The sequence below is a fragment of the Zalophus californianus genome, chromosome 17, assembly GCF_009762305.2.
Source record: "Zalophus californianus isolate mZalCal1 chromosome 17, mZalCal1.pri.v2, whole genome shotgun sequence".
NCBI lineage: Eukaryota > Metazoa > Chordata > Mammalia > Carnivora > Otariidae > Zalophus > Zalophus californianus.
The window spans coordinates 11,819,925-11,835,273 of NC_045611.1; the positions used below are offsets into that span (position 1 = coordinate 11,819,925).

At 41.8% G+C, this 15,349-nt stretch overlaps 1 protein-coding gene across 2 annotated transcripts in view; it reads left to right on the plus strand.

Annotated features, from left to right (window-relative positions):
* CFDP1 (craniofacial development protein 1) overlaps nt 1-15,349 on the plus strand; it is a 127,311-nt gene that overhangs the window by 15,237 nt on the left and 96,725 nt on the right. The window contains exon 5 of one of the 2 annotated variants that reach the window (XM_027619539.1): nt 7,499-7,618. The exons of the other annotated variant lie outside the window; for it this stretch is intronic. Within the exon in view, the coding sequence (XP_027475340.1) occupies nt 7,499-7,618 (120 nt within the window). The remainder of the gene's footprint in view (nt 1-7,498; nt 7,619-15,349) is intronic. 2 annotated transcript variants of the gene reach the window in all.

A 15,349-nucleotide genomic window follows, 5' to 3' on the forward strand; every position in this document is an offset into this window, starting at 1 on the left:
AGAATGAGAGGGGGGAGGGCCAGAGGGAGAAGCAGACTCCTTGCTGAGCAGGGTGCCCGATGCGGGACTTGATCCCGGGACTCCGGATCATGACCTGAGCCGAGGGCATTCACTTAACCAACTGAGCCATCCAGGTGCCCTCTTATAACTTCCTTAATCACATTTCTTTTATATAGCTTACTTTATTATAAGAATATAGCATGTAGGGGCACCTGAGTGGCTCAGTCATTAAGCGTCTACCTTCGGCTCAGGTCATGATCCCAGGGTCCTGGGATGGAGCCCCGCATCAGGCTCCCTGTTCAGCGGAGAGCCTGCTTCTCCCTCTCCCACTCGCCCTGCTTGTGTTCCTTCTCTCGCTGTGTCTCTCTCTCTCAAATAAATAAAATGTTAAAAAATACATATATAACATGTAGTACATAAAACATATTGACTGTGTTATCGGTAGTTAAGTTTTGGGAGAGTCAAAGTTACACGTGGATTTTTGACGGTGAGGTGGGTGGGTGGCAGTGCCCCTAACTGCTGCTTTTTCAAGGGTCAGCTGTATGTTTTTAAGAGTCCATTTGTTTTGTAGTTTGGAATTTTGCTTCAGATTAGTCACCTAGACAAATACGCTGTTGGTGATGTTTTGTCTTCCCCAGGACATCACATCGATAACAGTATTGGTGGTGATAAGTTAGACCACTTAGGCAATATCTGTCAGAATTCTCCATTGTAAAGACACCCATTTCCTTGATAATCAATCATTTTGGGGATCCATTAGTCAATTAGTAATGTTACTTTGCTGCCAGAAATCACACTGGAACTATTGAGTTGTCCAGTAGAGGGTAGCAGAACACCAACAGGAAGCCTTTAATAGTTTGGAGATCCTACAAAATAATGCAGAAAGTGTGTGATATGCCATTAGGAATATATATTTAAAAGTTTTTAGAAATCTTTCTTGGTTTGTATGACTTACCATGTGTCATAGGATATCCAAGAAAGATTTATTATAATTTTACCATCGGTCCGACATAGAGAGTAAGAAAAGCTGGTGAATAACTCTTATGAGAAATCATTAAATTTCCTGATCAAATAAATTTTGTGGAAGTATTAATATTTATATTAATGAGACAAATTTCCTATTTCATTTTATAAAGCAAACGGATGGTAATTTTAAGTACTGGATGGGTATTTGGGAGCCTGCTATTTCCGTCGTTTGCCAGAAGGGGGCAGCACCGTGTCTATGAAAAACAACAACAACCCAAAGACACATGCTCAGGGAAGCACTTTTTTCCCCCCTACAAATATACATATTCTCACACGTATATGTTTTATATTCAAAAGAAACACAAGCTTATTACTTTAAATAACATATATTACCGAGGTAAATAACATGATAAGCAAATGTTCTCTATAACTCCTTCCTCCTAAAGAAAATAAAACCCTGTTAATTGGCATGTTGGCAGGATTTTTTTTTTTTTAACTTAAATTGCTTATACTTAAAATTTAGGTGTTATAAGGAACCCTCACGTAGGAACTTGGGAGGCCTGAGTTTTAATTGAGAACCAGATGCAAACTTCATATATGGATTTGAGCGTATCTTTTAACCTATTGATGTCCTTATCTGCTTTTTCTTTCTTCTTTTTTTTTTTTTTTTTTTTTTTTTCCAAAGTATTTGTTAGTTGTTTATTTATCAAGACAAACTATTCCATAAGCCAGTATTCGTGTTTCATAGTTCAGAACACAGGTCAGTGACAGACTTCAATGGAACTCAACCCAAAGAAATTCTTTACATTCCCAAATCACTTTGCACTCTGAAAGATACCAGCCTTCTTCATCTCCTCAAAATCTTTCATGGAATCATAATTTCTGTAGAAATCTGCATATGCCTTCTTTCTTGGTTCGGCCACAGCAAACTTATAGAAAGCTGCAACCCCCAGGGATACAGCGAACGCTCCAACAATATGAAATCGCAGACGCTTGGCCAGAAGGCCTCGCATCTGAGGTTTCGTCAAAGCACTGGAAGTCATGGTAGTTATTCTCCTCAACACCAACCTCAAACCTAACCTGCTTTTTCTTTCTTCTTGTATCAAGTTCAGAGCATTACTACATCTTTAAGAAATGTGAGAAAGAGCTAGTGATGACTGGGAAGAATTTGTAAGTATAAGCATAAGGTAGTGTTAGCACAAAGTTAGTCTTTTAGTTTTTTCTAATTATATTTTAATTGTTAAGCTTTGGATTTTTATCTTTTTGTTTTCTTCCCCCTTGAAAACTGTGTAGCTTGTTAACCTTTGGGAATGAGGAAAAATAGTGTGTTTTACTCTTCTCTATCACATAACCAGCTGAGCCAGTTAGCTCAGACTTTCCTGAGTGATTCACCTTTTGGAAAAGGCCAGTCATGGAAAGTTTCTGCCTAAATAAAGACTTTTCAGGAAGTTCTAAGTAAGTGAAATGAAGTTAAAATGACATTTCTGCTGATAACACTTGAGCTAACTATTGCTAATAGTGGGCCTTTCTTATCAAGTTCCCTCTTATATATTAGAAGTTGTCTATAATTGAACTGTTCTCCTCTTTGAAGATATTTTGAGAGCTGAATCTCTTCTTATTGCTTGTTAAAAGTGGAGTTCTTCCGGACATGCTATTAATGAAGAGTAAAAATCTGCTTATGTTACTTTGTATTGATTCCCAAAGTCCCTGAGAGAAATGATTTATAGATGTCATTTCTTTCTGACTGTGGAGAGGACTTTGGCATTAAGAAGTTAGCAGAGGGTGCCTGGGTGGCTCAGTTGGTTAAGTGACTGCCTTCGGCTCAGGTCATGATCCCGGAGTCCCCGGGATCGAGTCCCACATTGGGCTCCCTGCTGAGCAGGGAGTATGCCTCTCCCTCTGACCCTACCCCGTCTTGGGCTCTCTCTCTCTTTCTCACTCTCTCTCTCTGTCAAATAAATAAATAAAATCTTTAAAAAAAAAAAAAAGAAGAAGAAGTTAGCAGAGAAACTCCCATAGGCTGTACTTGTTTCATGCTTTCTTTGTGGTACTGTCATAACTTATCTCACGGATAGCTGTCCTGATGGGACTGTGAGCCCCGGAAGGGCAGAGACCATGCACATATTTTTATTTATAAGTTCCACATCTAACACAATGCTTGGATCTAGGGTGCTTTTCAGAAAACATTTACCAACTTGCTTTACGTGACTGCTGCAGGAGCTTTGTCAGTCCTATGGTAAAACAGGTAACCAAAACAAAACATGCTTTGCTTAAAGGCTTCTTTTACTTTCCTTATACTTTGAACGGCTTGATCTTCATCTTCTCTTTATCACGAACATTGTAACATTTTACAGTGATATTACAGTGGATCTTAAAACTTGCCACGTCAGATATTCTGTGGCTCTTTTCGTGAAATTTGTCAACCTTCTAGGAAATTTTCTTTTTTGTTGACAACTTCTTCCATATTTTCTCTTTTACTGAAATTCCTGTTAAGTAGATATAATAGTAACAAACCCAGAACCTCCGTAGCATAACACAGTACAGGTGACCCTTGAACAACACGGGTTTGAACTGCATGGGTCCACTTATATGTGGATTTTTTTGCAGTACTGTAGATGTATTTTCTCTTGTATGATTTTCTCAATATTTTTTCTTTTCCTTTTTTTAAAAGATTTTATTTATTTATTTGACAGAGAGAAAGGGAACACAAGTAGACGGAGTGGGAGAGGGGAGAAGCAGGCTCTCCGCCGAGCAGGGAGCCTGATGTGGGGCTCGATCCCAGGACCCTGGGATCATGACCTGAGCCGAAGGCAGACGCTTAACGATTGAGCCACCCAGGCGCCCCTTGATATTTTTTTTTCTTTACCTGTATTGTAAGCATACAGTGTATAATACGTAGGCAAAATATGTATTATATCATTTGTTTATGTTATCTGTAACGTTTTCTGTCAACAGTAGGCTATTAGTAGTTAAGTTTTTGGGAAGTCAAAACTTAATATGCAGATTTTCAACTGTGTGGGGAGCTGGTGCCCCTAACCCCCACATTGTTCAAGGGTCAACTCTACATATTTATTTCTTACTGATGCAGTAGTCCTACACAGATTGGGTAGTGCTCCATCTTGTAACTCAGCCATCTGGAACACATAGCTTTTTTTTTTTTTTAAAGATTTTATTTATTTATTTGAGAGAGAATGAGAGATAGAGAGCACGAGAGGGAAGAGGGTCAGAGGGAAAAGCAGACTCCCCGCTGAGCAGGGAGCCCAATGTGGGACTCGATCCCAGGACTTCAGGATCATGACCTGAGCCGAAGGCAGTCACTTAACCAACTGAGCCACCCAGGCGCCCTGGAACACATAGCTTTTGAGGTTGTTGTGGCAAAGGAAGAGCAAATAAATAGATTTTCATTTAATACCCTGTTTTCAGAATGAGACTTCAGCCCTGCCCTGTGAGTTTGGAACTTTTTTTTTTTTTAAGATTTTATTTATTCATTTTTGAGAGAGAGACAGAGCACAAGCAGAGGGAGAGGAGAAGCAGACTCCCTGCTGAGCTGGGAGCCCGATGTGGGGCTCGATCCCAGGACCTAGAAATCATGACCTGAGCCGAAGGCAGACGCTTAACCATCTGAGCCACCCAGGCGCCCCAAAGTTTGGAACTTCTGTGGTTTTTATTTCTCCAAGGAGTAATGGGTTTTGCTGGGTTGGGTGGGGGACAGTAGCCTATGGTACAAGGTTGGAGAAGGGGATCTGGACCTAGTTGCTCCAGAGACAAACTTTCAACTGATTTTAGCCCTGTTCCTCTCCTCTCTCTTCAAAGGTTCCTGGTAACTCAATTTACTGAGCCTTTGTAGACTACCATAATATAGATTGGCTTGTTATTGGCCATTCCATGTGGCTACAGGCTTAGATCAGAGAAAACAAAAACCAAAGCCAATTTCTACTTGTCTGTTTACTTTCTACCTTCAGAAAACTTGATTGGCATCTTTTCTCTGTTATATCTCTTCTCCATATCCTTATGTAGTTTTGCCTTTGTAAATTTATTTACCACTGTTTAGTAGGGTTTTGGTAGGGAGTGGAGAATAAAGCCTGTGTTCAAACTGTCATTTCTAAATGCAGATGTCCATTTGTTTTTCGTGAGCTGTCTCAGATCTGTCCCAGATTGTACCCAGAGCAAGGAGATTTAAAGCACCTCGTTCTAATTCAGTACACTGGGACTCTGCATTAAGCTTTAGGTTTGGATGGGGTTTTATTTTGGTCATCTGTATAGCCGTGTAAGGAATTACTCCAGAGTTTTGTTGGCTTAAAACAATTGTATTCTTGTCGTTTCCCCTGGTTGGGGGTGGGTGGGTAACCGGGCTCCAGCAGCTCTTGCTCAGGGTCTCTTACGCAGTTGGAGTTAGTAGCTGGGTGTGGCGCCATCTCGAGGACTTCCTTGCGGCCATTGTCTTGGTCCTGGACTGGAACAGCCTCCTCAGGCGTCTTTCTCTGTGATCCTCCCAGGTGTTCTGTGTAGCATGGTGGATCCAGAGTAGCCAGGCTTCAGGTATGGTAACTTGAAGTTTTGAGGTTGTATTCTCGAGAGAGCGGCAGGTGAGAGCTCTGTCACCTTTTATCAGCTGGCCTCAGAAGTCCCACTGAACTCTGTGAATTGGCAACCACAAAGGCCCACCCAGTTTTAAGCAGGGGGTGACATATACCTCCCCTCTCACTGGGATGATGTCCAATTTGGAAGAGCATGTAGAATGGGTTGTGGCAACCATCTTTGGGAAGATGTGGCAACCATCTTTGGGAAGACCCTACTACAGGGTCCTCTCTAGCATTGCTACTTAATCTCTGCATAGTCTTGGAAAAGTAACCTAGCCCCTTAGATTTCTGATTTCTTGTTCATGAAACGTAAATATATCAGCCGTTGCTACAGAAATGCTATGTGACAAGCCATTCCAAACCTCAGTGGTATACAACAGTAAGCATTCGTTTGTTCCCGTGTGTTTCTGGGTGTCAGGGGTTCAGCCAGTCTGGGTTTGGCTCCAAGCTGCTTGCTGGATTCAGATCTTCAGCGTGTGTCCTTCAGCCATCTTGGACTAGCTGGTACTTGAGGCGTATTCTTCTTATGGGGCTAAGAGGAGGAACTCAAGGGGCAAGTGAAACAATACAAACATTAAAGTTGCTTTTCCTGTCAGATCAGCCAACATCTAATTGATCATTGAAGCATGCACCCAAGCTCAACATCAGTGGTTACACAAGTTGCTTCTTGGTCGACAGGGAAGGAATGTATATTTGCCAAGTGATGGTTTAATCTCTGGTATAAATTCTCCCTCTTATTTTTTAAATCTTGGCTCTCATTACTGAGAAGTTCATTGGGGAGAGTAGAGAGATACACAAATTAAGCCTGGTAAAGAGTAGGACCAGATTTTAGAGGTTCAGCAATTTCCATTTGATCCTCTGAGTAATACCGACAACTGCAAGACCATGAATAGGGGAATAACAGAAGGTGGTGGTGTTTTAAGTCGCCCCTCAAGATTAACTTGCCGGTGTTGCCTAGTGAAGATTCTCAGTACAGAACTCTCAAACTCTTATCTGTGCCACTTGAGTAGGTGACACAGTGCAGGAGTGAGTTGGCTGTCAATAAGAAAACTTGCTTCTGCTCCCCAGAAGCCTAGTTGGAAGGAGAGAAGAGACAGAGACTTACATTCCTGCAAAGATGGAATTTATTCGATTCACCTGTCATTATTCTTGGCCAGTTTATTCCGGAGGACCTGGCTGAACACTCACAGTACAATGACCTTAATCTTGGACCCTCTTACAGATAGTTTGGAATTTAAAGAAAATTCCTTAGATGTTTTTGTTGACTTGGCAAGAGTAAGCGGGTGTTAAACACTTGTCCTCTCTTTAGCTAAAATCTCAGACACTAAGTAACCTTTATTTGATCCCTTAGGACTCAGTTTTATTGAGGACCATTTTTCCAGATTTGAAATTTGATAGGATTCTCCATCCTGTAGTTTTTTTCCACCCCCAAATGAGTGTTGTTTAGCCAGTTTGAAGGCATTTTGTTTCATCTTTGGGTTATTTTAGCTGTGAAACAGGAGCATTCTGCAGAATATTCCCAGTTGTTTATACTGTTGCTCTTCTTCTCGAAATAATGTTAGTGTTTTTCTCCCAAATACTCTATCTCCCCATTTTTCCCCAGACTCTTAACTGTGAGTCCTAATCTACGTGTGAGGTGCAGTGGGAGAGCCTTCTCAGCCTTGCCGTGAGCAGCCCGTGTGATTCAGCAGTGACCCCTGGAGTGTGTGGCAAGCTGACAGAAGTAACGGAGGCTATTTTAGGGCGATGAGGTCCATACGTTGTTGGTCCTTTAGTAAGGGAAGATGCCTTCATTTTGGATTGTCGTAGTAGACTTGAATCCGAAACCTCAGCAGCCAGAGCTCATTGGAAGCCCATTGGGTGTTTTCCTTGTTGTCACTTATTCCCTTTTCTTAGATTTTGTTTCTTTCTTTATTTTTCTTATAAACTTGACATTTCCCTCCTTGGCACAGGGTGACTAAGGAAGTGGATGCTACCTCTAAAGAAGCCAAATCTTTCTTCAAGCAGAATGAGAAAGAAAAGCCCCCGGCTCCTGTCACTGCATCTCTGCCGGCACTCCCTGCTGGGTCTGGGTGAGTGTTCTGGTGTCAGGCTCAAGTCTGCCTGGCACGTTAGAGGATCTGTTCAAGCACCCTCGAACGGTAGCTGGTATGACTTGTTTTCTGAGAGCAGGAATTATGCTGCTGCTTTGCCTTTGCTAAAATATTCACCAAAATGGAAGATGCAAAGAAAAATGAGCCTTAGGTTTCTTCTTTGATTCCAGCCTCAAGAAAGTACTGATTTACAGTGTTGACCACAGAGGCAAACGTAGGAGATTTTACATTTAAAAATAATTTTTGAATGAAAATGTCAGCAGTTTGTTAGAACTTCTAGTGGAGATTAGGGTTGAGCCCTCAGGCCCATCCCAAGGACCTCAAAGGAACATTGGAAGGTCCAAGCTGATTTACAGGTAATTCTATTAACACACTGTCGGGAACTTAATAGTTTTTTTTTTCTTTGTATTTTCCATATTACTTGAGTTATTTTTAGCTGAAGACTAGAATTTTTTCCTTTGGGGAAAATAAAAATTCCCTTCTTTATAACTTGTATGTAAGACGTAAAGCATCACAGTAAATATGAGAAGCCAAGGTGCTAGCCTGCAGGGATGTGAACATGGACCGTGGCCCATCGGCAGCACCCATCAGCCGCTTACTCCTCTAGGGAGGGCTGTGTCCTAGAGGGTTTGGGGTGGAACAGGTCACCTCCCGGGGCTTCTCTGACCCTTCAGTCACACAACTTGTCACTTCTTCCTTCCCTCCCTAAACATATCTATCTACTTAACTCATTGCTATGAACAGTACAATTTTGTTTTGTTTTTTACATTAAAAATAAAATAAATCATTGGTTTTCCTTTCAGATTATGAGCTTTTCTAGGACAGGGCTTTCTCATCTTTGTAGCCCTGGCTCCGAACAATGCTGTGTAAGCTTGTGTGCTCATCCAGGTTGTGTTTACCCAGAAGCAGACCCTGAGACGGAGGTTTGAGTACAAGTCATTAGTGTGGGAGGTGATTCCAGGAAGCCCCAGCAGGGAGGTGGAAAAGGCTGGGAAATAAGCCCGGGTAGGACATGGATTCTTGCAGGTTACTGCCAGTATCTGCTGGTGCTCACTCGGTTCTGCTAGGTATCTCAGAGAGGTGGTGAAGGACACAGCGAGGGCAAGGACCCTGGACTAGTTCTCCTCCAGCTCCCATCTGTCGCTGGCTCAGGACTGCTTCCACATGCCCTTAGTCCTCAGGCTGTGAGCAGCAGGTGCTTGCAGTAAGGCGGGTGCTGTGGTGGTGAGTGCAAGGATGTGGCTGGGCCGTGTCCACATCTGCCGTGTACTCTTCATTTCTCCTTCCCCCAAGGCTTTCGCTCCCGGTGGAGCGAGTAGGTGGCAGAGTCATGTAACAGTTACATAGAAACCTAAGAAGGAAAAGGATTTGAGAGCTTGCCACCATGGTGGAAACGATGTAAACACCAAAGAGGGCAGCCATGGGACAGGGCTGTCCACACTGGCCCTGTTCATTTTGTAGGCCAGTAGTTTTCAAGCTGTGGTTTACAATCATCATTTAAAAGAAATAAAATGGGGGGGTGCCTGGGTGGCTCAGTCAGTTAAGTGTCTGCCGTTGGCTCAGGTCATGATCTCCATGTCCTGGGATCGAGCTCTGCATCGGGCTCCATGCTCATTGGGGTGTCTGCTTCTCTCTCTCCCTCTGCCCGTCCCCACCGCTTATTCTCTCTCTTTTTCTCAAATAAATAAATAAAATCTTTAAAAATAAAGAAAAGAAATAAAATGGAGTAAAAAAAAAAATAGCATACTAGGGGCTCCTGGGTGGCTCAGTCAGTTAAGTGTCTGCCTTCGGCTCAGGTCATGATCCCAGGGTCCTGGGATGGAGCCCCACATTGGGCTCCCTGCTCAGCAGGGAGTCTGCTTCTCCCTCTCCCTCTGCCTGCTGCTCTGCCTGCTCTGTCTGCTTGTGCGTGCCCTCTCTCTCTCTCTGCCAAATAAATAAAATCTTTAAAAAAAATAGCATACTCTACTTACTATATGGTAAGTATTATTCCATAAAATTTTTATACTGAGTGACAAAATAAACTATTTTTAGTGAGGGTTGAGATTAAAAAAATGTGAGGCTGTAGGCTGAAGCAGTGTGTTTTTAGCCTTATAATTGTTAAATTGTTTGAAAGGGATTCTTTTCAGACCAGTAGCTTTCAGACTTGATTGACTCACAGTAAGGAATGCATTTTGTAGTATGCCCTAGTACGCTCATAAATATAGGAATGTAAAAAAGTGAAATAAAATTTGGTGAAATATTTACCTTTATTACATATGATGAATTCTGATTTTCTGTTTTACATGACTGTGTGTAGTATGTGTCGTTTAAAAAAATGTCAGGGGCCACTGAATTGATTTCATAATCTACAACAATCTGAATTTAACAAATAGTCTTCTGCAGGTTTTACTTGGGTTACCAGGCATATATGTGGTATTATTAAACAGTGTCTCTTACATCTATTAAAAGTTGTACTGTAAAAGTTAACTCTGGATTAAGTATCAGATAGAAATAAAGGCAAAGTTTCTTGCACCTTAGGGCTCAAGCATAGTTCATTTCAGCTAGCACAGTTTTTACTTCCAGCCTCCTTGGATATTTCTTTAAATAATCCCCTACTGATGCTTAGAGATTCTACTTGGAAACCATGTGTGTTTCAGAAAACACTCTGTTGCTATAATGATGAAGACTACTGGAGGAGGGAGAAGTGGCAGCTTAACAAGGTCAGCTTGCTTCAGTCACTGAGTCACTCGTGGAAGCCTCACTGCATTCTGGATCCAGGCCTTCCTTTCTTAGAAAGAGCAAGTAGCTCTCAAGGATAAATTGCTGAAATGGTATCTGTATTAGGGAGACCCAGCAGGAAACAGATGGCATCCTCAAATTAGGATACTTTGAGGAGAGTTTAATAACTCACAAAGTGATGAAAAACCACAGATAGAATACTGTTGTGTGCTTGGGGCTAGTAATATGAGGCTGCCTCTCCTCCCCTAGACCTGAAGGGGCAAGAGGGGGAACAGCTTTGGCATTGAACACGGGGGGAGCCTCCTGACAGGAGCTGAGACCTTCCCTTGAGCAATGGACTCTCCAGGGGGAATCCAGGGACATTAATACCCAGATGTCCCATTCTTCCTCCTCTCCCATCTCTTGCCAGGACACTCCATTCTGACACTTATTAAAATGGTAAGGAAGACTTATTTGGGATTATTGCAGTAGGTGGCAAGACTATCACAATAAGGAAGAGAGATCAGGCTCAACTCTTAGTACAGCAAAGACAGCTGGGGATTTATGGCCAGGGAGCAGAACGAGGGCAGCCGGGAGGGTGTCTGAGGATGGAACATTACTAAGAGACACCGGGGTAGGGAGATTCTTGCTAAACAGACTTAACAGGATTCTCACTGAAGGCGGGCTGAGTACTTGTACATCAAGGTTGGGGAGTGAGGAACTTAGATATTAGGGTGATCAGATATCAAGAGTGAAGGATTCTCTTAAAACTGGCTAGCAGGATTCTTGCTAAAATTGGGCTAAATTACTAAAATGCACGCCCAGCAAGGATGGAGGCCAAGATTGAGGCCTAGTTGAGAAGAGGGCTCAAAGCAGCCTGACTAAAATTTGATGAAGAAGAGTGTCTTTCTCGGGCTGTTCATACAGGACCGCATCTGGGACAGAGCGGAAGGACAGAGGAATCTGGAGGGGCCAACTGGTAAAATACCTTTCAATAGATAAATGGACCGCTGACTCCCTTATAAAAGGGCCAAGTGAAAAAAAATTTTTTTTAAAGATTTTATTTATTTATTCATGACAGACAGAGAGAGAGAGAGAGAGTGAAGCAGAGGGAGAAGCAGGCTCCCAAGCAGCAGGGAGCCCGATGCGGGGCTCGATCCCAGGACCCCGGGATCATGACCTGAGCCGAAGGCAGACGCTTAACCATCTGAGCTACCCAGGTGCCCAAGGGTCAAGTGAAATTTGATTAAAATCAATTTCTTGATTAAAATCAATTTCTTGATTAAAATCAGTTTCTTCTAAAGACTGTATTTATTTATTTAGAGTGCGTGGGAGGGGGGCAGAGGAAGAGGGAGAGAGGAATCTTAAGCAGGCTCTACCCTAGCACGGAGCCCAACACGGAGCTCAATCTTATGACCCTCAGACCATGATCTGAGTGAGCTGGAACCAAGAGTCGGACGCTTAACCGACTGAGCCACCCAGGCACCCCAATTTCTTCTAAAATGCAGTAGTGGAATGTAATAGATTACAAGGATATGTCTGCCTGCATCAAAAAAAGCTCAAGAGTTGTACATGAAAATTTCTGAATAAATCCAGAAGGTGACCCTCAAGGTTGGCATGATCGTTTTTCTGAAATGGATCTCAGAAAGCTTCTCCAGTTGTAATTTTGCTTGGGAAAAGACAGGGTCAAGAGGAATGCATCTGATCTGAAGTGTCCAAGTGGGCACATTTTATCATTGCAGATATTAGTATCTGCTGCAAGCTGCACGTGCCTGGCATGGGAAGTCTTTTCAGGGGAAGAATCTATAGGAATAATCCAATTTATTAAAATAAAATTATTGTAATACTTTTCCACAGATGTTTTTCATTTTCATTTTTGGAGTTGCTTCAGTTTATAGAAATTGTCCAGCAGAAACACTTTATTTGTTTATTTTTCTTTTCTCTAAACAGATTTAAGCAATACAGGAAAACCAGAGCAGGATGGTAAAACATCCTGTCCCACATCCTTTGCTAGCAAATAAGAACTGATTCACAGGAGCAAATGTTTGTAACTGAAAATGCATTTCCTCTACATGTTTAAAATAGCACACTGCTTGGGCTATAAAAAGCCAAAGTTTATGCTTTGGGAATGAAGTAAAGCAAACACCCAATTTTAATTAGAGGCAGGAATCACAGACGATAAGAAGCATTCTCTACATTTGGCTGTAGAAAGCACACTTGGTGTGTCTAAATTCCTGCCATGCTGTGGCTCTAATCCATTGATCCATTGGATCCATTTCTTGCCCTCTACCCCTCCCGCAGCCCTGCCAGTCTCCTGCCCCAGTCTTCACTCCAGCACTGATGGCCATTTGAGTCCAGCTTTCGTGGGTATTTGGCTAGGTCAGCCTTCATCCCCACATTTATTACTCACCTTTTGCAGCAGGAGGCTACTCTTAGACTTGTTAAAGTTTATAATATAATCATAGCCACAGGCATCAACTTGTTAAACTAAGGGCTTACTATTTAGTTCCCTCCTTATAGATTAAGAATAACCTGAAGCAATAAAACAGGAGTGAAAAACATCATTTTCCCATGTGGTTTTGTCTTGTCTTCTTGGTCTATTGAGAGAAGAGAGAGCAAAAAACAAAGACCTTATTGTTGAGTCTCAAAACAACATCGTGGGTGGTGTCAGGGTAGCAACGTTTGTTTCCCATGTAGAAAAGTCAGAATTCTGCACAGTGTCCTGCTGAAGGTAGAAGACCCAGATTAAAGACCTGTGAAGACAGTAGCCCCTGTTTCTGTGCTTTGTCTGTGCTCAGTGTGTTCGACCAGTTGGCCCCCAGGAGCCTTTCATCTGTGCAACATTCTTCGTGCCTGAGCAGGTAACCTCGTCCTTCCCAGCCTCCTTGGACAGGAGTTAACAAGACCTTACTGGCTTTTAAGATTTTATATTTTTCAATATACAGTCTTCTGATAGCTTTGAGCATTTCACTTAAAGCAACAAGAATTAGGCATAGCCACAATATTAGGTGGAAACGTTTCTAAATTTGATCAGAATCTCTTGTTATAATGATCAGTCAGAGCTCTTATCTCTGTTGATCTTTTTTTAAGCCCTTTTGCTTTTTTTTTGTTATATTCGTCACCATATAGTACATCATTAGTTTTTGATGTAGTGATCATGATTCATTATGTGCATATAACACCCCATGCTCATTACATGTGCCCTCTTTAATACCCATTACCCGGCTACCCTATACCCCCACCCTCTTCCCCTCTGAAACCCTCAGTTTGTTTCCCAGAGTCCAGAGTCTCTCGTGGTTTGTCTCCCTCTCTGATTTCCACCCCCCCGTCAGTTTTCCCTTCCTTCCCCTAATGTCCTCCGTGCTGTTCCTTATGTTCCACAAATAAGTGAAACCATGATAACTGTCTTTCTCTGCTTGACTTATTTCAGTTAGCATAATCCCCTCCAGTTCCATACATGTTGATGCAAATAGTGGGTATTCATCCTTTCTGATGGCTGAGTAATATTCCACTGTATATATGAACCACATCTTCTTTATCCATTCATCTGCTGAAGGGCATCTCAGCTCCTTCCACAGTTTGTAAGCCCTTTTACTTTTAAAGGAGTTGCTTTCTTGCTGAGAAGAACATTTAAAAAGCTAGATCTAGGGGTGCCTATGTGGCTCAGTCAGTTAAGCGTCTGCCTTCGGCTCAGGTCATGATCCTAGGGTCCTGGGATGGAGTCCCATGTTGGGTTCCCTGCTCAGTGGGGCGTCTGCTTCTCTCTCCCTCTGCCTCTCCCCCTGCTTATGCTCTCTTTCTCAAATAAATAGATAAAATCTTAAAACAAAACAAAACCTAAACATTTTTGCCATAGGAGAATGCATTGTTTCCAACAAGAAATGTATAGATGAACTTAAAAATAACTCATTAGAAAATCTGATATTCTATTCATAAATATGCCACATTATTATGTTCCTTATATCCCTATCCTAATCAATCCTTTAAAAAAATAAAATGGAAGCTAGATCTAATTATTTTCAAGTATCTTTACTAATAGAGAAGAAAGGACCTCCAAGTTATTCATAGTAAATGTATTCATATCAACAACAAAAAACACCGAGCTACCCCAGAAATCTGACTTTATCTCCTGATTTGATGCCTTTGTGAAATGCCTGGTCAGTTGACATGTGCCCCTGTCCCTGGTGAAGAGATGTACACAGTGAGGTTACTTTTAATGCCTAGAGAATGGCCACTCCAAGAAGAGGAAAATCAGTTTGTTTCAAAAGAGTAAATATCATGATTAAGGGCTTATTGATAATTATTATAATTAAGATGATTGGAAGAAAGTTGATATTCTAGCAGTTACGACTTATGATATGATATAGTCTTTAAGAGAACAAAGGGTGTTAGTCAATTTAATGATTTTTTTTTTTTTAAAGATTTTATTTCTTTGTTGGAGAGAGAGAGCACAAGCAGGGTGAGCAGCAAGCAGAGGGAGAAGCAGGCTCCCTGCTGAGCAAGGAGCCCGATGCGGGGTTCCGTCCCAGGGCCCTGGGACCATGACCTGAGCTGAAGGCAGACACTTAACCGACTGAGTTACTTAGGTGTCCCAAATTTAATGATTTAAAATTGTATGTGCTTTGTCTTCTTTTATTAGAAGCAGCTTTATTAAGCTGTTTCTATTTATTCACCAATTTAAATTACACAGTTCATTGGTTTTAGCATATTTGCAGAGTTGTGTGTTCATAAAGCTATGAACCACAATAATTTCCATCACCCCAAAAAAGAAATGCAGTCCCTCTTTATCCCTACCTATCTCCCACACTCTCAGGCAACCACTAATCAAACTCCTGTGTCTAGGTTTGCCTTTTTGGACATTTTATATAATTGGCATCATACAATATTTGTCCTTTTCTGTCTGACTTCTTTGACTTAGCATAGTGTTTTCAGGATTCGTTCGTGTTTCTGTACCGCAATCCTTTTTATGGCCAAATAGTACTCCATTGTATGAATATACCACATTTTGTT